At 46.7% G+C, this 21,217-nt stretch overlaps 1 protein-coding gene across 2 annotated transcripts in view; it reads left to right on the forward strand.

The window, feature by feature from the left end:
• Positions 1 to 627: 627 nt before the first annotated feature.
• ddx10 (DEAD (Asp-Glu-Ala-Asp) box polypeptide 10) overlaps positions 628 to 21,217 on the forward strand; it is a 105,634-nt gene continuing 85,044 nt past the window's right edge. For both annotated transcript variants that reach the window (XM_088638452.1, XM_088638453.1), the window contains exons 1-10: positions 628 to 939; positions 1,224 to 1,284; positions 2,147 to 2,277; positions 3,228 to 3,386; positions 4,137 to 4,257; positions 4,567 to 4,756; positions 8,082 to 8,208; positions 8,539 to 8,701; positions 9,248 to 9,332; positions 17,934 to 18,035. In XM_088638452.1, coding sequence (XP_088494578.1) covers positions 721 to 939; positions 1,224 to 1,284; positions 2,147 to 2,277; positions 3,228 to 3,386; positions 4,137 to 4,257; positions 4,567 to 4,756; positions 8,082 to 8,208; positions 8,539 to 8,701; positions 9,248 to 9,332; positions 17,934 to 18,035 — 1,358 coding nt within the window. In that variant the 5' untranslated portion in view covers positions 628 to 720. The remainder of the gene's footprint in view (positions 940 to 1,223; positions 1,285 to 2,146; positions 2,278 to 3,227; positions 3,387 to 4,136; positions 4,258 to 4,566; positions 4,757 to 8,081; positions 8,209 to 8,538; positions 8,702 to 9,247; positions 9,333 to 17,933; positions 18,036 to 21,217) is intronic.

The following is a 21,217-nucleotide window of genomic DNA, read 5'->3' on the forward strand; positions in this document are numbered from 1 at the left end:
ATGCTGATTGTGTTTGGAATTGCCATTATATATCAACGAGATATCGATCGGGAACAAACATGACAATAAGAGATACTAGTAAGAATTTGAACTTTAAGATAAATTATAAAAGTGTTACATAATCTTATAATATGGAAAAAGTAAAAATGTTGTGCGCTAACCTAAGCTCAGTTACAGTACTTTCCACCAACATCCGTTTAGAAGTGCAGCTCATTTTCCTTGGCGAAAGGGCGCCACCTTCTGTTGGACATGAGAACATCATCTTGGCCCTGGATAGTAAAAAAAACTTTCACAGCAAACGAAGACATCATAGTAGACAAAAACTAAAAAAAGAACAATCCAAGAAGGCAGACAGTTGAACACAATATTAAATAAAGTTAATATGAATAACATTTTGTGCCAGGAATATCACATACAAAATAGCAATTAATGGTGAATTTACACTTTTACAAAATGGTGTTCTCTGACATTAAAGACAGATAACAGCTAAGGCGTTACTATCTCTCATTAACTATGGAACTATATTAAACCAACAAGTATTAACGGTCTTAATACACTTAATAAAAGTTATTTTTTGTACAGTACAGCCCATTGCTGGAAGCGCAAACGGAAGTGTGGGTGTGACGTCACTTCTGTGCGACCGACAGTGTTGTGGTGGGAAGTCACGCTGAATCCTGCGGCTCCCATGCTGGATTGTGCTTCACTGCAAACAGCGACGACATGGCCGGGGAAACTCAGGGGAAACAACCGGCTGCTCCCAAAGTGAAGGCAAAGGGGGGTAAAAACAAGGACACGCAGGATCCCGTGAAGAACTTCGAGCGGTGGAAGAAGAAATATGACAGGAAGAAAAGTCGCATTAAACGGGATAAGAGACCCAAGAAACCGGAGTGGCAGACTGAGAGAGAGCACATCAATAAACTGGTTAAAAAGTACGAAGAGGTAATGCACACATAGCACCGCCTCACCAGAATTATTACGATTCTTAAATATGTTTCTAAAGGACGACGTTTTGTTTCGGAACTTTGTTACATTCCTTTCGCAGGCTTCGGACACGTGAAACACGTTCGAATTCAAAATAATATTTAAAATGTATGTTCCCTGTTCAGTACACACAGCCGGCTTTCAGCTGCTGTTCAGCAGACCCCCAAATCCCACTTCATTGTGTTGTTACAAACATTTTACCTTCACGTCAATTCTTTTTGCATTTTTTTTGTGTGTTCCAGATCAATCCCAAAGAGGCTGTGAAATTTTCAGATTTCCCTCTGTCAAAGAAGACCGTGAAAGGTATTCAGAGGTCATAGTGATTTAATTAGAGACTATTACAGGAGGTTACGGAACACACCGGTTTACAGTAAGAAGAGTTGCTGTACTTAGTGGAGTGTGCACCACCTTAGTGGTCAGACTTTATAAATACAGGAAGACAGTGTTTATAAGGAGGCAGATCACTTGTTTCTGCTACCTTGAAGCTCTTTTCGTACTCCTGTCGTCTTTCAATCCTAAATATACTTTCACTTAAATCGTGTCGATTCTATTAATCGAATTTGAGTACCTGAATCGAAATTCCATTTTCATCCCAAATTAAAGAGATTTAGCCCTTTCAGCCTTTCTGTGTGTGAAGTACTTGTCTAACGCTGTTGGTTGTAATGATGTCTTTATTTTTTCTGTGGATGCTCATAAATAAAAAATAAATTTTAAGTGTTCTAGTTCATTTGAATATGGTTATTTAATGTGAAGGACTGATGCTCGTTTCATTTCTAGCCTTAATCAGTGTGCTTGTCCAGCCAGTCATTTCTATTCCCAAATACGCTGATCTTAATCATTTTTATTGGATCTCTTGAGCAATGGCCACAAGAAGGCAGCATACTCCAAGAGTTAAAAAAGAATAGATACGTTTATTTCTGACCTTATAATAATGAAGCAAATATTTATTTAAATCATATTTATATTTAAATTTGATATTTATTGTGTGATTTTTCTGGGATTATGGAAACAGTCGGAGGAATTTACGTATAATCTTGAGGGAATTCATTTTTGATCTACACCTTGCAAACAGTTTTCATGGAACAAATTAAATTGAGGGGCGGCTGTAATTTATTGAGTGCGCAGTCGTGCCCCACGGGTGTTCAGCTCTGTCTTTGTGTTCCAGGTCTGTTAGAAGCTCAGTATCGGCTGCCCACGGAAATTCAGAGACAAACGATTGGCTTGGCGCTGCAAGGAAGAGACGTGCTGGGCGCAGCAAAGACGGGCTCTGGCAAAACTCTGGCCTTCCTCATCCCCGTGAGTGGCTCATTGCTGACGATACAGGCATCACGGTCGGAGATGCACCGAAATGAACATTATGATTCAGAGGGTGTTAAGTAACTAATCGAGGTTCAGAATTAGTCTTGACACCAGCTTAAATTGTGAAAGTCCCTCAGGAGTCAGGGAGCACTGTGCCAGGTCCCATTGCATCAGTCATTCTCTATGAACTGTTTAGTGGTGGATAAATAAATAGCTTAAGAAACAAGAATTTATTAAATATTATATTTGTATGTTAACTACAGTATATGTAAAGACTACTGTTTTTTATTTAGAATGAGTTTTAGAGCCCATTTACTTATTATATCTATTATATCTAGCATCCATGCTGGATCATAAATGCACCAAAGAGTAGATTATGTTGGTAAATTAGATTGTGGTCAGATATAAACCTGCACAAGTCCATCTGATCAGATAACCCTGTGCTGTGAACACACTGCCAGCTCCTTAACTTCTTATCAGTACTTGTAGACCTGTGTTAAGGTGCTGAACACTTTTTTTAGCCCAGGATTTTCTGTGACTCTTATGAGGCTGGATTGATTTCCAGACATCAGCTCATATCCAGGCCCTGCAGGTGTTGCGCTGATATTTCAATTGGATTAGTTCAATATAGTTCAGGTGGGTAGCTGCTCAGAATGCGTAGCCTGCAAAGGAACAAGTAATACGTTTATTCCATGCTGAAAAGAGAAGACAGCTCACACCTGAAGAAGGCTTCACAGCCAAAACTTGTATTTTCTCTCTTCTCTTTTCAGCATGGAATAAACCTATTACTTGTTACTTAGTTCAATATAGACGACTTTCCCGGCTTTGTCAAGTAAAAATGTCCAGATTCCTCAAATGTCTCCTTGAGGAAGAACCATTTCATTGCTTCAGTTCCCAACCCGTGCTGTGGTTTGCTGGCGCGGGATGAATGTTTTCCTGTCCCGCAGGTGCTGGAGTGCTTGTTCCGCCAGCAGTGGACAGCGGAGGACGGGCTGGGCGCCCTCATCATCTCCCCCACCAGAGAGCTGGCCTACCAGACCTTTGAGGTCCTGCGCAAAGTGGGGAAGAACCATGAGTTTTCAGCGGGGCTCATTATTGGAGGAAAGGTTCGTTCCACTGCCTTGTTAAAATTGCATGTTCACTGTGCTGTGTACTGCACCACTCCGGTGCTGGAATGAATCGAGACCCCCCCCCATCTCTGCTTATTTAGCAACTGGACTGTGACCTTGCATCCCCTCTCTGCGATGGAATAGGCTTTTAACGCATGTGAGTTCATGTAAAGCTGGGAATGTTCCGGGGTGCACGCCAGGTTTCGCTCTGCTGTGGATTATGCACAGGCTGCCTCGCGCTTGGCCTGCCTGCGTCTCCTAGAGCCCTTGACGAGATGAAATCAGTCAGTTCGCTCTGCAGTGGAAGTTTTGTCAATACGTTGTTGATATGCAGAACGAGTTCTGGTTTATTTATGCTTAAATCCCGGGGGGTGGGCAGTTTTGGGATTTTGTGTATTTGTTTTGTTTTTTGTGCTTAGAACAGTATTTAAATGCTCTACGTCTATGTTTTACATGTAACTGGAGGCAGGTGATTAGAGTAAAGTAATCCAAAGACTTTTAAGACGTATCAGAGATGCCCCTTTCCCCAAATGAGAAGGGAAAGAATCAAGCTCTCTCCAGAGGGCTTTAGAAGCTGTGCTGTACTGTTACTAGTTGGTTGCCCTACATTGATATTAGACCAGCACAGCTTCACAGTGGAAGAGATGAATTACTGGGGTTGCAAATAGAAACGGGTTGTGTGCAGATGTGAGGCCTGGGTGGCGCTGTTCTTGATTGTGCTCCTGCTGTCGATTCGATGTTCTCCAGGACCTGAAGCACGAGTCCGAGAGGATCCATCGCACCAACATTATCGTCTGCACCCCAGGGCGCCTGCTGCAGCACATGGACGAAACCACAGCCTTCCACGCTTCCAGCCTGCAGATCCTGGGTACCCCGCTTCTCTCTGCCTGGCAGTTGCTGGTTTCGCAACTGGCAGACGGCTTTGTGTTCCTGTTTCTCCCCTTCTGCTGGGGACAGTAATCAGCCTCTCAGCTGGGTCTTTCAGCCCTGTCTGCTGCCTCGCCTCCTAGCCCCCCTCTTCTTCCTCCCACATCTCCTTCACCGTCCTCAGTCACATACGGGCACCTTTTCATCCGGCTCCGCTTCTCCGGGGCGAGTCGCCTTCGGATTTAGCCATCGGGACGCTGTTGATGGGGGAAAATCCCTTTGTGAGCCGTCTTATCTTCCCTCCCTGCAGTTTTGGATGAAGCCGATCGGATCCTGGACATGGGATTTGCCGACACGTTGAATGCCATCGTGGAGAACCTCCCTCAGACCCGGCAGACCCTGCTCTTCTCTGCCACGCAGACCAAGTCTGTGAAAGACCTGGCCCGGCTCAGCCTCAGAGACCCACAGTACGTGTGGGTGCACGAGAAGGCCAAATTCAGGTAGGCACTCCAAGCGGGGGTCCCCAGCATGTAGACTTTCTGGGCTTGAACCGATCGGATGCTCACTGGCCAGGTAACAGATCCCTGCATCTGAGCTCCTCCTGGCGTTAAGTGAACCAAGTGCACTGCCCTTCTGCACAGCAGTCTATCTCGGTGCCTGTTCCCAGTGTGGACTGGAGCAACTGGGGTAAAGTACCTTGATCCAGGTACAACAGCAGCCTCAGTAGGAGGGACTTGAACCCACAACCCTCCAGTTAGGAGTCCAGAGACGCAGCCACTATGATGTGCTGCCTGTGCAGAGGATTGTCGGGGGATTCCTTGTTCTGGTCCAGTAAGGTGAAGCAGATCATTTTCATGCTTCTGGAATGGAGAGGTGTTTAAATACTTTGTCCTGTGAGTGTATCTAGAGCGGTGGGTCCCCAGTCTTGGTCCGGGAGGAACACTGGCTCTGCTGGTTTTCCTTCCAGTGGGGATCTGTATCTTCAGCGCTGATTGATGACAAAATTGCTTGCTTTGTTGAGACTACAAGTTGAGAGCTTGGTTTTTTGCCCTTCCTGTGTGTCAGAAATACCCACTTTTAAGGATCCTTAAGCACATGGAACTGAACACAACAGAAATCTGCTGGCTGTTACTTCTGACTAAAGAGTTCTTATTAGTTGTACAATTTATGATGAATGGGCAGTTCAGGTAGGAGGGACTCTGTCCTGGGCACACCCACAGCGGGGGTTACACTGTTGGACACGCCCACAGGTTTTGTCTTCTGCAGAAGCCCAAAAGGTTCTATTTCAGGCAACACACATGAATGACAACAGGTCTGAAACCCAGCAGCTGGTAAAGGGTTGATGCCAATTACAATGCCATTTGAATTTTTAAAAGATGAAAGCAAATTTATAGGCATGTCTTAAATAAAAACTGAAATTAAGGTGGGAGCCACTGCTTTGTTATAATGGAAATCGTAGTCTTTTAAAGTTTAATGCAATTTGTGTTTTTGGTAAATTTGTGGTTAAGTTGGAGGTCATAAAGGTTAACAGTGCTCATTATATGAGTCAGAATGTTTTTTTTTCTTCTGGAGACTTTTAATTTGAAACTTGTCGCACTCAACAAATGTCCATTTCAGCTAATTAACTTTTTTAGCTTCAGATCTTTTAAGTTAGTGTTTTTTTCAGTGCACAGTTCTAAGATATCTCATGTTCCTATATTAAGATCACTGCTTTGGACCCTAGTGCTTTGTGCACTGAGCCTTCAGGGCAGTGGAGCCAAGTTATTAATATACAGCTCATCATGCTTCAAAGATAATTTGACATGGTGCACATCTGGGCTTTGGAGCTGAGGAATCTTAATTTACACCAGAAATGAGCTTCTTTTCTCCTGTTCTAAGATGAAAATAGGTAAATAATCTAATAAATAAACAGATATGTGAAATACAAATAGAAAAACGTGCTTACCATGACAAATGTAAAATTCCACTCCAGCCTTCCAGAATGTTTCAAGAATTTTCTCCTCTTCTCTCTTGTTATCTTGCATTCCCTGAGCAAGTCACAAATTGTATTTCCTCGCTTTTCTAGGTTATGGTTGGTTGGTTCATCAATGTGACTTATGTTTATTGTGCTGGACATTTTACTGGAACTATCTGAGTGAAGCACGTTACACAGCAAGAGCTGTGCTCCCCCCCCCCTGGATTTGAACCTGCAGCCGTGTATGGAGATGTGCTCTGTCTGCTGGTTACTTTCACTGCACGTCCCACAGTGCCTGTTTTCAGTTAAGACTGCATCAGTGACTGGGTGACACCTGGGCGCCTCGAGCTCACAGGTTCCCCGCAAGTTGTGGGGTCCCTGTTGCACCGTGAGCCATCAGTCTATTGTGCGGTCCCGCCTGGCGAACAGACTAGAGGGCCCCCTGTGCAGTGCTACCTGAGGCCTGGGGCCTCTTGCTGGTTTTCCACGCCTCTGGTGGTGCACAGGAAGGCCTGGCGCTGTGAGCAGAACCCAGCTTCGCAGTTAATTGGTTCCCTCTGTTTTTCCGAGCAGCACGCAGAGGCCCAGGACGCTGAAGGGACCCTCGGTGCTACTTGGTATTCAGAATTTGGCAGTTTGAGCAGCACTTCCATAATCCGGCCAGAGCCTGTGCTCTTGAGAAGCTGTGCCTCTGGTACAGCTGCAGGTCTGACAGGCCTCGGCTCTGTCTGAATCTCCTGCCTGTTGGATCGTAGACGGGCTCAAGCCCCCTTGGAGTAGGATGTTGTCGGTAAAGGTGCTGCCTGCTTCGCAGCTGTAGGGGTCCTGAGTGTTTCAGCATGGGTCTCTGCCACATGTTTGAAGCAGTTGCTGCCTTTGCAGCTGGTGTTAAGATGTGCTGGGAGTATGCTTGACTGGCTTGACGACAGCGTTTGACAGGTGATTATGGATGCCGGGGTTTTTCACAGTAATACCATTTGGATTCCCTGCTTCCTCCTTCAGCTGCTCTTTCCTGGGCTGTGCAGGATATGTGCTTATTGGGGATTGATTGGAAAACCCCCTTCTCCTGGTTTTTGAAGTGATTGTTCTTCACTCCCTGTCATTGCTGCATTGCTCCTGTTTACAGTTCAGAACATTTCCTAGGAATTACGTTTTTTTTAGATCAGAAACACTCAGTTTTCAGTGAAGAAGGAGGAGGACATCCGTTCTGTTCACAAAATTTAAGAATATCCAGGTTTTTAAAATCTCTGAGCGTTTGTGTGCAGAGCAGCCGTTTAACAAACACCTTTGTCTCTCTAGAGCAAAGTACAGCATGTGCAACAATTCACAGTCTTGTAACAAGAGCTCCGGCCTTTCTGTAGCTGTAGCACAAGAATGTCCAACAACAGGATTAAGAAAACAATTGGAGATTGACTGAAGTAGGCACAACTTGACCAATCATGTTCTACCATACCCCAGCCAGTTCATCATAAATTCTGTTCATACTTGAGTTTTATCAATAGCCTGATCTTCAGTTACCACAGGAAGCAGGAGTGTCTGGTTTGAGTCTTAAGATAGTTTCTTTCTGCTGGTGTTTTATTTGCTCTGTAGAGCGGCTCACTTCCTCACCCCTGCCACTTGTCCTTTCTGAGATGCCCAAGTCTGGAAGGCAGGCATTACCCTGAATAATAACTAAAATTAACCCTCGCTGTGCCGTGTACCGTGCAATTTGTGTTGTCCCTTAAGCCACTCACAACTCAAGCTGTGACCATGAAGTTAAACTTCTAAATTAATGTTTATAATCCTCAAACATCTAGACAAAGTATATGCTATTACCCAGGTAGCAATGTTGTAAAAGGGAAGGTCATTTATATGTGCGTCTTCATTCACAGCACTCCCGCGACACTGGAGCAGAATTACGTCGTCTGTGAGCTGCACCAGAAAGTCAACATGCTCTTCTCCTTCCTGAAGAGCCACCTGAGCAAGAAGATCATCGTCTTTTTTGCCTGCTGCAAGGAGGTGGGGGTCATTATTGCCTTTGGGGAAAGGAAATCAAAAACACTCCTGCTCCTGTTTGACTTGGTATTTGTCTAAAACAATTTGGTCTGGGGAAATCAAGTGAAACGGTGGTGGTCTTTGGAGAAATCAAAGAAGCCAAACTTTAGATGTGAAAAGCTGGCATCAGATTCCAGGGGTTGGAACTGTGAGCTTTTCTTCATGCATTTTAAACTCGGCTGTGCTGTGCTCTGACTGACAAGCCGTTGTCTCTGTCGGCGGTGGCCTTGTGTGTTTAAATCTTGAGCACTGCAGTTTCCTCCCCCGGCGCTCAGCCCTGCGCTTGTGTCCCAGGTGCAGTACCTGTTCCGGGTGTTCTGCCGGCTGCGCCCGGGGATCCCGGTGCTGGCCCTGCACGGCAAGCAGCAGCAGATGAAGAGGATGGAGGTTTACAACGACTTCATCCGCAAGAGGTCCGCTGTCCTCTTCGCCACGGACATCGCCGCGCGAGGCCTCGGTGAGTCCCGGCCGCCTCCGAAGCCACGCGGCCGCAGCTCTGCTTCATTCCCCTCCCGAGCTCCACACGCCTGTTCCTTCTGCTCTTGAGTTTTGAAGCTGCAGGCAGGTTGAAATAGTTCTGGTGTTGATTTAGAAAGGCTTATGCCTGCCCTTTGATGTCCGTGTACTTCGCAGGTCTGCGTGTATAGCATGTCCTTACCAGTGATGCTTGCCTTCCCTTTTCACACTCCAGAATTTACTTTCTGTCTGCCCAGGGTGTCTTCTGTACGTCCTCTGTCGTGTTACCCTCCTATAAACACTATGTTTCTGTTGTGTTGTCTCATAAAGTGGGTGAAGAATGAATTTTACTCCAGAGTTGTTCTAGAACATCGTATTTACCCCCTCGTCTCTGTTTCATGTTGCCCTGCTGTGCTGGCTCGGCACCACGCGGTGTGTCAGGTGGGCTGAGGGGCGCTGCCAGTACACGCACAGGGACCGTTGAAACTGTGTCTCAGGGACCGTTTGCTCTTGAAGGCACGTTCTGAAAGGTCCTCTTGCTCCACAGATTTCCCTGCCGTCAACTGGGTGCTGCAGTTCGACTGTCCGGAGGATGCCAACACCTACATCCACCGAGTGGGCAGAACGGCCAGGTACTGCCTGCCTGATGATCTCTTAGTGGTCTTTGTTAATGAGGACAAGTGGGGGAGTGATTGTTATTGTGTGTTGCTTTGCATTGCGTTGTCCCTCGAGGACTGCAGACTGAATGAGGACAGAAACCAGTGGCTGCCCCACTGCTGCTCTGGTTCAAGCAACAATGGAAGTCTTCTCCCTGAGAAAGTGAAAAGTAGGATTATATCGCTGGAAGGCTAAAGGTGGGATATACCGATTTTCTGTGATCGAGTATCATGAAGGCAGGTCCTAAGAACGATCCTTTTATTATCACATTGTCTTCTTTTGAGCCTGTGTGGGTGTGAAGGAGCGATCCCCTCCCTGTTCTCCCTCTGAAAGAAAAATTGGGAAACTGAGCTTTGCCCACAGTGTCGGGCACCAGACACCACCACTAGGTGGGGACAGAGTTCAGCCAAATTCTCCTCTTCCTCTGGTCTGCAAAACGGATACCAAGGGCATTTTCAAACTGATGAAGACAGTTAATGACACTGTCTGGGGGACATTTACTGATTTAGAATCTCGCTTTTAAAACAAATTTAGATTGATTGGCTCTAAAAGCTTTTGAAGAGGTCCTCCTGATGTGGGTAATGCTGTAATGAAATTCTTTGGTTAGCTTTTTTTTCCTTTGGAAGATGCACAGTCCCCGACATGCCTCCAGCACAGGGTAGCTGGGATGAAGTTCCTCAAGCTGTCCAGAGGTTGAGCAGGTGTGCTGTGGAGGTGCCCTCGCTCTCCCCGGCTCTCATCGCCCCAGCGTCGGGTCCTGTACCAGGACTGAGCAGCGGTGGCATGATGTCAGGCTTTCCCGGGGCTGTGCGTTGACCTTGAGGCGATGAAATACTGTGAGGTTCCTTCATGAATAATGTGGTCCTCCTACAGTGTTTTACAATTAAAATATACCGAATGTGTACATGCTCTAACCGGGATTGATTGATGGAGTGATGGATTGCAAATAATGGGGATTGCGATGAACTCGCTCTTTGACACCACATGGAACATGTAGGTGCTTCTGTTCTCATGGCTGTGTTAAGTAATGAACATTCAGGTTTGCCTTTTGCATTATTCATTGATAGTTCAAATGGAAGTGTGTGGCGGCCTGCTGGTGGGGTTGGCTGCTGGAATGCCCTTGACCTGGTTATTTTCATTAAAGAAATTCATGAAGGGAGGTGCTTCGGTGTCGGACTGACCCTCATTTAGTGTGCCAGCTTGCACGCGATTGAATTGTCAGGGCCGAGGACAGTTGTGTCATTTTTCACTGCTGTGAGTCTGGGGAATAAAAATGCACTTCATTTATACCGAGATAAATGTTGGGGTGAAACCCATCCTGGGTTTGATTTTGATTTTGTGTGGAGAATTGTGGATTTGGTCCCCAGATTAACTCCATGATTCTTTTGAGATCATTACATTGAAATGGGATAGTGGTGTCTTGCTGAGACTGGCAAATTACGAACAGCTTTTCATTGCACAGTAGTTCACACAAAATGAACAGACGCTTTGTGGTGGGTTGGTCTCCAGTCTCAATCGATGAAATAACAGATTGTGGTGTAGTATGTGCCTGCTCTTTTGAAACTGCTGAAAGCTCATCTTCTACATTTTACATTGAAAATTGTAGATTTTAAATCAAGGGATGTTATGTTAAAGTTGTACAATGGACCTCATTTAGAGTTTAGGTCAAAATGTTGCAATATAGATGTCAGCCTACATCAGGGGATCAGTCCAGAGAACAGCAACTAGACATGCATGCATATATATCTGGGTGTAAAAGAATGTCCTACACTGACAGAGTAGAGTACATTGATAGAATAGAGAAAGCCTAAGATCCTCAAGGGCATCAACAGTGTGCCACAGCCACAGAGCAACCACACCGCCCCCTGATGGTTGTGGGAGGGTAGAACACAGCAGGTGCTGATACCCTGGCTTCTCTCAAGAGGGTGAATCGGCCAGTAACAATGAGCTCGCTAGCCTGAACGGCCTTCGTTTGTTCTGAAATGCTCTTCTTCTGTGATGATCCACTGTTCGCACGCGTGGATGTGTTGAACCTGCCACTGGCGGCTGGACCTGCCACTGCCCGGCTCTGCTTGTGAGAGTGGTTTGTGGACTGGACTGTCAAACGAGCTCATCGGAAGTTCACTTCCAGTTTTCTTCTAGTCTGTGGGAGAGCACTTATTTCCCCATGCATGCACAAGGTGTGGCTACCCGAAGTAGAGACGTCCTTCCTGGGTCTCTGTCTTCACTCTGTTGTGAAGGGCGGTGGGCCGGCGTTCTCCCCTGGATCTCTGCGTGGAATCACAGTTCTGGTTCTGGGCTTTTTAGTCTAGGAGTTTAGTGGCTGGGCTGTTGTGAAATGTAAACCACAGCCTCTAGGGCTCTGACCCTGGAGTACCCGCACTAGGCTGTTAACACATGGTCTGTGTGTGTATAGTTTCATTTGTGATCCCTTTCCCCTACACACTCAGCCTCTCACAGGGGCCGAGATAATTAACGTGCTACTTCCTTCCCAACTCCGGAGCGCACTTTCTATTCTAGAAATATTTTAAAGGCAATTAGTAATTTCTTTTCTTCAGGTTTCATAAATCTTTTCTGTGCAGGGACTGAAGTCTCTTCTTAATGAGTTATTTTATCTACCTGCATTTTCTTAAGCCTTACGTTTTGGAATAGAGCCTGAATCTGCTTTTCTCCTTCCACAGATCTTAATAATCCCGGCACTGAAGGGAAATTAGAAAGCTCTTTGAGCTTTCCACATCCCGGTTTGCTGCAGACACATTGTGTTCAAGTGGCATTAATTAATTGGATGTATACGACAGCTTCACAGATCTAAGGCAGCACTGCAGTTTCGTAGCTGTTAAAGGATCTTTGAGGGTAGAGAAAGGAGGAGGGCTGAAGAAACAGGGCTGTGAGTGAGGCTGCGTTTTTGTATGAGCCTTCCTGAGTGTCCACTCCATCCTGGAGTGGGTCTGGTAACTGCTGCCTGCAGGCCCCAGGTTGGCTGTTTGTATTCCGAGCTGAGCAGCAGTTGTCCTCTCCTTGATGGCGAGAGTCTGAAAATGCATCTGAATACACATGAGCGTGTACAGACCCCGGTAGTCAGTGAGGTGCCATTCTCCATTCTAATAGTCAGACCCCCCCCCCATTGTGTAGAGGTATATGTTTGTGCTTTTGGAACATAAGAAACGTGACTCCTGTACAGAGAGAGAATGAGCTACTTTGCGCCGTGTGTCAGGCTCTTTCTGCTCTTCAGTTAAGCGTTCTTGGGTTCTCTAGCTGCTTAGACTAGTTTGTTACGCCACCGTTTATGCATTTCCATGTGTGAGAGTCATATTGCTAGCACAATGCTTTCAGCGTCCAAACTAACAGCAATGCAGTTTTCCATCACCAAAACCTGAGCCATCTTTGAATTCTTAATGGAGAAGTCTAGTCTAAATCTACGGCAATGGCGGCTGAGTCATAGATCAAGATTTACGTTTACGAGAGGCAGTTTTAGAAATCGGATAAACAATGCATTCGGTGGTCAGCCGCCAGTGAGGAGCCGATGAAGACTATGGAACCCGTCTTGGGTAACCTGTGCAGCATGAGAAAACACCTGACAGTTCAGCTGCGTCCCTGAAAACTGATGTCAAATGCGAGAAGTCCTGCTGCTCTGGAATCAGTCCAGCGCAGAGCAGCCTGACACATGCCTGGGCTCAGAGGGATGCCCCGCACTGAAAAATGGAATATTTTTGACGTTGGACGGGGGTGGCTGTGAAGGGCCTTGATTCGGTTCGGCTCTGAGTAGGCAACTCCACCCAGCGGACTTCTTCACAGTCAACCACGAAACACGAACCAGGAGACACAAGGCGAAGCTACTGTATATGGAAGAGCATTTAAGCCGAGAGGAGGAGGTGCTTGTTCACCTGGATGGTTGTGGGAGTCTGGAACGAGGTAATCGGCCATGTTGTTGAAACCAATACCCCTGCTTTCAGTGAACCAGCTGGGCAAGATCTTCGGATTGTCTGGTTGCTAAAAGCCAAATAAGCTGAATGACCGATTTTGTCATATGGACTTACTATGTTTGTAATGACTCTTATTTTGTTTGGATGCTTAATAACAATAAGTCCTTACACTTGTATAGTGCTTTTCTGGACACTCCACTCAAAGCGCTTTACAGGTAAGGGGGATCCCCTCCACCACCACCAGTATAGCCCCAGCTGGGTGATGCGACAGCAGCTTGTTGGTATCCTCTAGACTGTAAAGCGTGAGTGCTTTGGAAGCCAAAGACCCTTCCTTGTCTGCTGGTCTGGCCTTTGTCTCTGTGTTGCCTTCTCTAGAACAGTTCTGTATATTTTCTGAGTCCTGAAGACACAGGCCGGGTTCTGGAAACTGGAGCCTAGAAACCAAATAGCCTTGTATGAGCTTTTAGGAGGCCACCAGCCTCTCTCGATTGGATTTGTCTGCGTTCTTTGGTGAAATAATTGAAGTGACACTGTGGTGTAGTGTGTGAGGCCCTTCCTGTGGGTGCTAATGGACTTGTCAAAACCACAAAGATGGCATCGATCTGAAGCTGTTGACCGACACAGCGGGGGCAGTGTTCTCGCCAACTTCCATTGCATTTTCTCTCAAGGCTCAGCATGTGCTCATCGCTAGTGTCTTTTACTGGCTGGCTACATTATTGACGCAAAAGTATTCTGAACTCCTCTGAAGTCTAATAGCTGTTGCATGGGTCCTCCATATCCTCCAGTGGTTATTAATACAGAGTTTCAGTAATATTTCCTTACAAAGCTGCTTTGTTCCTCTTCTGTATGTGATAAACAAGATTCGCTCAGAGAATGTGAAATACCTATCTTGAGATCAGAGCTGTAGTTCAGTGCTTCATTATCAGTAAAGCAACGGTCTTTAGTCGGGCGCAGGTGCGAATGTACAGCAGAAGTATTTTGGGATTCACTGAGTCCTCGCTTGTTTGATGGACAAAGCCGACGTTTGTTCCGCTAATATGCACAGCACTGCCAGACCTGCACACTTGTCAGGGATAAAGAGAAACCCACGTATTCAAGCTTGAAATGTGTTGTACCTTAACTGCCTTCTAACATCTGGAGGGTTACAGCAGTGTTTTTATAACTGTAAAAAACTCTAAAAAGCATAAAGTTCTTCTGACATCTAAAATACATGCTTTGTGCCAATAATAAAGACTTGTTTTCTTTATTTGGAGTGACAGTGTGCATGTGGTATCTATTGCTGACTGCACCACCAGCTGTGTATCTTTTGCTGAATAGCATTTTGGTTTCATCTCTTCTGTACTAATTTGGCTTTGTCTGTCTACCCTGAAATACTTGAATCTATCTGGGGGTCGGACTGCTCAGTTATTACGGATCAAAAGATGGTGGCGGGAAAAGAAGATCCATTATTTTAAAGCTGTCATGTGGAGACATAAACCAGACCTGGGGAGTGAAAAGAGCCTGAAATCCTGGCCCCCTGGGGCAGGGTCCTGTGGTTCTCCTGTTCCGAGATTGACCTCCGTCTGATAGACTCGTGGCGCTCTGTGCTCTCCGGTCCGCCCGGCGCTGTTCTGTCCCAGCAGTGTGGCGGTGTGCAGCCCCGACACGCAGACACCCGGATCCCGCGCTCTCCTCCAGGCCCGGCTCAGGCCCAGGCCCCTGCTCAGATCAAACCAAGTCTTGCTTTGCGTGCCCGCACGTGACAGAAGTGCACAGAGTCCAGCTCTGACCTCGGGAATCTGCCGTCTTGAGCAGCATGTGTTCATGTGATTTCACGCCAGCGCTCGGGGGCCGTGTCGTTCCTCCCAGTGCCAGCCGTGAGAGCAGGGAGAAGCCGCTGTTGGCGCTGGAGGCGAGAGGCTGTGGGGCTGTTGCAAAGGGCCACAGTTCTGTAGTCGGCTGGCACACCTGCTTTGTTTCAGTCCCCTTTGCCCGCTTGAAATTCCACTGAGTAATGGTCGAGTCATTTGTATTTCTGTGAAACTTTCAATTTTCCAGCAGAGGTGTTCTCAGTCTGTGAAAAGTGTGGTGTGGGCTGGGCGTGCCTTCCACATGGCTGTGAAGTCACTGTAACTTTTAAGTGACAGCTAGTTTACCACGCCTTGCGATGTTATTCACCCCTTCAAATGTACCACCTTCTCTGGCCATGTGAGCTTGCAGTCTTCCCACGTTCAAACAGGAGTTTATATTTAGAATCTTCACAATCCACTCCAGACTGATAAAGCTAAAAAAATGCAGAGAGCATGGAAATTAGATTTTGGAAGCAAATGGAAGATTGCTTGAGTGAATATTCAGTCCCTTTGCTCTAGAAACCATCAATCTGTTCAGGCCCGCATGAATAGTTTGAAAGGTCACAAAATTAGTGTAATGGTGTATGGGTGTAATGAAAGCGGTTTAACGGGACTCAAATAACAGTTAACTTGACTTTAACTCAGATTAAATGCGTCTGTCTCTGTCAGTTCCCCTGGAAAGATATTGAGTTTCAGGCCGCAATTCAAACACTTCCTGCAACAAATTGCCCATGAAGACAAATTGCCATCTCTGAAAGCAGCTTTCGAAACGAGCCAGGGTGAAGTAGGAGGCAGGCATGGATCAGAAAAAGGTTTCTTATTCCTTTGAGCAAGGTGAAGTCACCCATTTAAAAGTGGAGTTTGTGTCATGCCATCTAGATCAGGCTCCTTTAAAAACGAAGAAAGAGGAGCAAGCAGTATAGTGGTTCTAGATGCTGTTGTGAAGCCGACAGTAACTTTGAAAGATCTGCAAAATTCTGTGCTTGAAATTTGAGCCACTGTTGCTTCATCGACAATATCCGATACAAAGCTGGCCAGTATGAGTGAGTGGAAAGACATCAGCCATTACCAACCTGTCTTTAACTCTTGCACGAGATTTACTGCAGGCTGGCAGCAGAGGTTTTTCATGTTCAGACAAGAAAAGAGTTTTTGCTCTCAATGCAAAGTGTGACCTTTGGTGGGAACCCATCACATCACCCAGTCAGCACCGTCCGTACTGGCAAACCATACTGGTGACGACCTCTCATCAGCACGGACTGCTGGGGCAGAGTACAGGCGCGTCCTCAAGGAACGCTGCTCGAATTACCCAAGGACCTCAGCAAGACAATTAAGGTCCTTGAGCAGCCTGTTCAAAGACTGGATGTAACTCTACTTGTTAATTTGTGGCCAGTCTTGAAAATTGCAGTCCATCAGTGATCCCCAGCAAACTAATCAGAACTGAGAGAATGTTGTCAGGAGGAATGGGCAGAAACGACTATCCCACCAGTGTGCAGTCTGGTCAAGGTCTTTCCAAAAGGCTGAAGGCAGTAATTGCTTCACTAAGTATTGTTTTGGGGGTCTCAGTACCCAATATGCATATCGTTAAATTTAACTTTTTATAGATTCTTTGCAGATGTTTGCTGACATTTGACCTTCATCGTGTATAACAGTGTTCAATGTTAATTTGAAAGACATGGTATACATTATAATATAATAATTTTATGTAATTATATATAAATGATAAATAATACTATTGATTGCATTTATTACCTATTGGTGTTAGATGGGATCTGGAATATTCTGTCAGGGCTGCTAACTCGTGGACCACATGCGGTTTCCTTTGTGTTGTGGGAGTCGACTAACAGCAGGTGCCATCTCGGTGTACAGTGTAGGCTTGCGTGCCATTTCTTTCGGACTAAAACATGGTCCTGTGGCAGCCAAACCTCTAATACAAGAAAAGGAAATGCTGCCTGCTCTGCTCCTCTACCTGTATGTTCTGGGTAAACAGCCAGAAACGAGGTGGGCATTGTTTTCACCATATTTACTTTGAAAATGCCGCTTACGGACTCTTCAAGGAGCTGTTCGGCAACGGTTAACTGCTGAGAAATTGGGGTTTTTAGCCGTATGGCCGTGGGCCCCCTGCGGATCAGGCCTGCCAGATGTTGTGTGGTTGAGATTCCGAGTGTTGACGGGGAAGCTGTGTGCGGCACACGCCTGTGTGGGGGGAGGGTGCGTGTGTGGCGGAGCAGCGGTGTGTGTGCTATTCTGTGCTGGGCGCCAGGCAGCCAGGCGCTCCGGCGACGGCAGGGGGCACTCCTGACTCCAGTCTCCCGTGGCGCGTTATTCCCCAGCCGGCCTGCTAGTCGCCCCCCCTGCGGCGCCAGTTCCCAGTCGCAGTGCAGCCTTTAAAGTCCGCCCGCCGCTTGTGGCGGTGGCCGCGGCGACCGGAGCGCGCGGAGAGCCCGCAGAGTGGACCGGCGGCACGACTGCGGCAGCCGCTGGGATGATGCAGGGGGTTTGTCGGTCACAATTAATGAGGGACGTTGCAGACGAGAGGAGGCCGTTCAGCCTGCCTAGCTTGTCATACAGCTGTCTTTTTAAAAAACAAACACCCCTTGCACTCTTGTTTCTCTGCTCTGCTGTAGGCAGTGTCTCAATTTAAATGTGTTGTGTACTCATTGACTTCAGTCCCCCAACACTTTTTTTTTTTGTCATTTGCAAGGAAATGGGTGTTGGGATGCCTGTGTGTGGGGGGGTCATTTCTTGTAGCCTGTCTTCAGGACTTTGCCCTGTCCCTGTCCTTTCCCACGAAAGGCTGAAAGATGTCTTTTTGCTGCGCCGACAGGTACAAGGAGGATGGGGAGGCCCTGCTGGTCCTCTTGCCTTCAGAGGAGCCGGGAATGATACAGCAGCTTCAGGAACGAAAAGTCCCCATTAACCAGATCCAGTAAGTGCCGTCTTCTTTTGACGTTTAGTTCCTTTTTGGCGTTCCGACCCCTCGTCCCTCCTTGGCCACCCTTCAGAGACCTGGGGTGGAGTTAAAACCCGCTGAGCCGAGGGTCTCGGCACTGCTCCTTATCCGACAGGCCCCGTCTGCCATTCGGATTTACTTGCGTATCCTGATATACGCAGAAGGAAGTGCCCGGAGCAGCCTGTCGTAATCGAATAATGTGGATTTATGGCGCTCGGCCACCCGGAGAGAGGCGGGGAGCAGCCATGCGCAGGGACAGGCTCCGGGTTTCCACAGTCCCTGCTGGGGCCTGCGGCTTTCCGATGATGGATGGAAGGAAAGTCATGCCGTTCATATCCGTTTTAAAATGTTGAGGGGGGAGGGGGGCTGGGTGCTGCCTGGTTTGATCTGGCTGCCCATCTCCGCCGTGAGATGCGAGAGCCAGCCCCGTGCAGCCCGAGCAGGGCTGAAATAGTTCCTTCAGTGGGCGGGGCAGCGTCCAGCCACATATGGCTGGATGAACAGGGAGACAGACCTGAAGTGATTGTGCAGGAGGCTCCTGTCCGTGTTTCTTAAAGGTTTTCATTTCTTCAGAGGATGCCATGCTGTTACCCCAAAACACTTCCCTTGGGAAGTCTTAGGGAAAAAAACAAAATGTATCTGAAAGCAGTGGAGCCGGAGTAAAAAAGACTAGAGCTCCGTGTCGTGTCTGCGAAGGTTTTCACTTTTCAGCGCCAAAGTGTTGCAGGATGCCGGATCTGCCTTTAAAGAGTCACGTGCCTCTGGGAGACCTCCAGCAGGATTGGCAGATGTTCTCCGACAGGACGGCCCACTCTGGAGAGAAGCAGACTGCAGCTGCGGAGTGACCCCAGAGCACAGTGTCTCATCTTGATAAGACCTGATGGGCGTAGCGTCCTCTCCACTGCAGTGTAAGAGACTGTAGTGATACAGTCGCGCTGTCCCCAGGGCTGCTAATATGTAGCTTTAAACACACTGCAGAGGATAAAATGTTAGATCTGAACTATTTTTCTTCCACATCGCAGCAGTCTCCACTCATTACTCACTGCTGCTCCCAGAATGTTGGAGTGATTTTATATAGCAAACTAGTATATGGTGTGGTTTCTAAACAAAGAAGTGCTTCATATTGGTTATAGTAAAGTTGATCTGAGTATTCAAGCAAAGGTTTCAAGGAATATAGAATTCATTAAGTGCAGGGTTTTTGGAAAGACTCATATGAAAAAAGAACTACGAATTTATCAGGATTTTTGTCTAAGTTACAAGCATTTCTCATGTACAGTTTGAGTTACCACATTACAAAGATGATGTTATTCTGGAAGCAGTCCAGAGAAAAGCAAGCCAGCACATTCTCAGGCTTTAGGGAATGTCCTCCTCTGATAGGCCAAAGGAAATTAATATCTTTTATCTTGAGCAGAGAAGACTAAGGATATTTTGAATATTTGCATTAGATCTCCTTGTAGAGACTTTGATAATGTCAAAGACACGCTACCCAATCAAACTGAAGCCTACTGTGTGTCACTTAACTCCTAACTACCAAACGAATGGCTTTCTCTTATTTGAAAAATAGTGTACTGTGGACTTTGCCAATAATGACTTTGAATGCTAAAACACTTTGTAGAGACATTTTTTGTAAAGGGTTTTTTCAGTTGAAAGAGACAAAGTAAATTATCTGCAGTGCAAAACAGTTTCAAATCCCCACCTGCTTCTGTAAATTTCAGAATGCACATCACAAAATTATACCCTTTAATATTAAGTAGTTGCTGAGAGAAGTGATGGATTACTTGGCATTAAACATGCATCAAGTAGACACCTAGCCAGTAATGGTGTAGGTATGTGAAATAAAGCGATATTATTACGGGCAAGATTTAGATCTCATACAATGTGAATGAGGCCCTTTTTCATTTTTCAAAGCTAGATTTGTCACTCAAGACACAGCTCAGAGTCATGTTGCGGACCAGTCAGGCTGCGTGAGGCCTGTGAAAGTCCTGACTCTCCAGCAGCCTTGTTTGTCACTGCTGGCGCCATCCGCCTGTTTTCTGACTGCTTCTCCCAGTTCAGGGCTGCGGGGAGCTGGAGCCTATTCTGGCAAGTAGTGAGCACAAGGTGGGGTACGCCCTGGATGGGGCGCGGGAGACCCACGCAAGCACACGGGAATCAACAAGCCCCACCCCGACAGCACCCCAGGAATCGAACTCAGGAGCCCTGGTCCCCAAGGCAGCAGTGCAGTCTGCTGTGACACTGTGCCGCCCCAGGCCAGTACCAGTGAAAATTAAACTTCCCGACTTCATTACAAATGAATTGCTTGTAGTTACCTTGTTTAAGATAATGCATCAATCATTCTTTGAAGTAGTTTCCCTGTGCTTTGTGATATCTTTACTAAATAACAGTGGGAATGAAGTTGAACTTTGAAAGCGTCTTTGAAATTCACAGCTGGAAAAAGGCTTTAGTTCCTGAGGCTGGAAGCATTTAAAAGGCTTGCCTTTCGGTGCACAGGGCTGCAGATACACTGCAGTCTACATGCTCAGTCTGCTTTGCAGTCCTCAAGTTAAAGATAGATGGCTGTTTGACCTGTGTGTGCTGTATATGCACAGGGAAACTGTAAATATCTGGTAAAGCACATTTCCCATGTTATACCATTAAAACTCACAGACTACCCTCTGGGCTCTGAAGCACTTTATCAGCAGACTAGACTGCAATTCAAGGATGTCTGCACTCTGCACACTAGACTGAAGCTGTGACTAGACTCAAAAATGTGCTGCAAGACTGAGGTGGATTTTTAATGTGTACAAGCATTTTCTCCAGACTAGCAAATTACATTTCCAATTTGCATGCAGGAGTATGCTAATGTGGACGAGCTTATCATCCAGTGGGGGAGAGCGCTCAGTGCCACCTCGTGCCCGTTGCTTCCAGGCCAGACTGGCTTGCTGTGGCCCCCATCAGGAAGAGAGCGATCTGGTGATGGACTGCTGGTCTGTGACGTGATTGGACGTGTGCCCGTGCTTTGCAGACGTGCATGCCTTGGTGCTCCGATCCCTTTGTAAGCAGATTCCACACAGATTATTAGGTCTGAAGATGCAGGGTCTAGTGATGGATGACTGTGCCTAGCCAAGTTAGATTATGCTGCGACTCTTGTGCGTGACTCTTTCATCAGCCCTCCCTGG

The sequence above is a fragment of the Lepisosteus platostomus genome, chromosome 7 (genome assembly GCF_059453375.1).
Source record: "Lepisosteus platostomus isolate fLepPlt1 chromosome 7, fLepPlt1.hap1, whole genome shotgun sequence".
NCBI classification, from domain to species: Eukaryota; Metazoa; Chordata; class Actinopteri; order Semionotiformes; family Lepisosteidae; genus Lepisosteus; species Lepisosteus platostomus.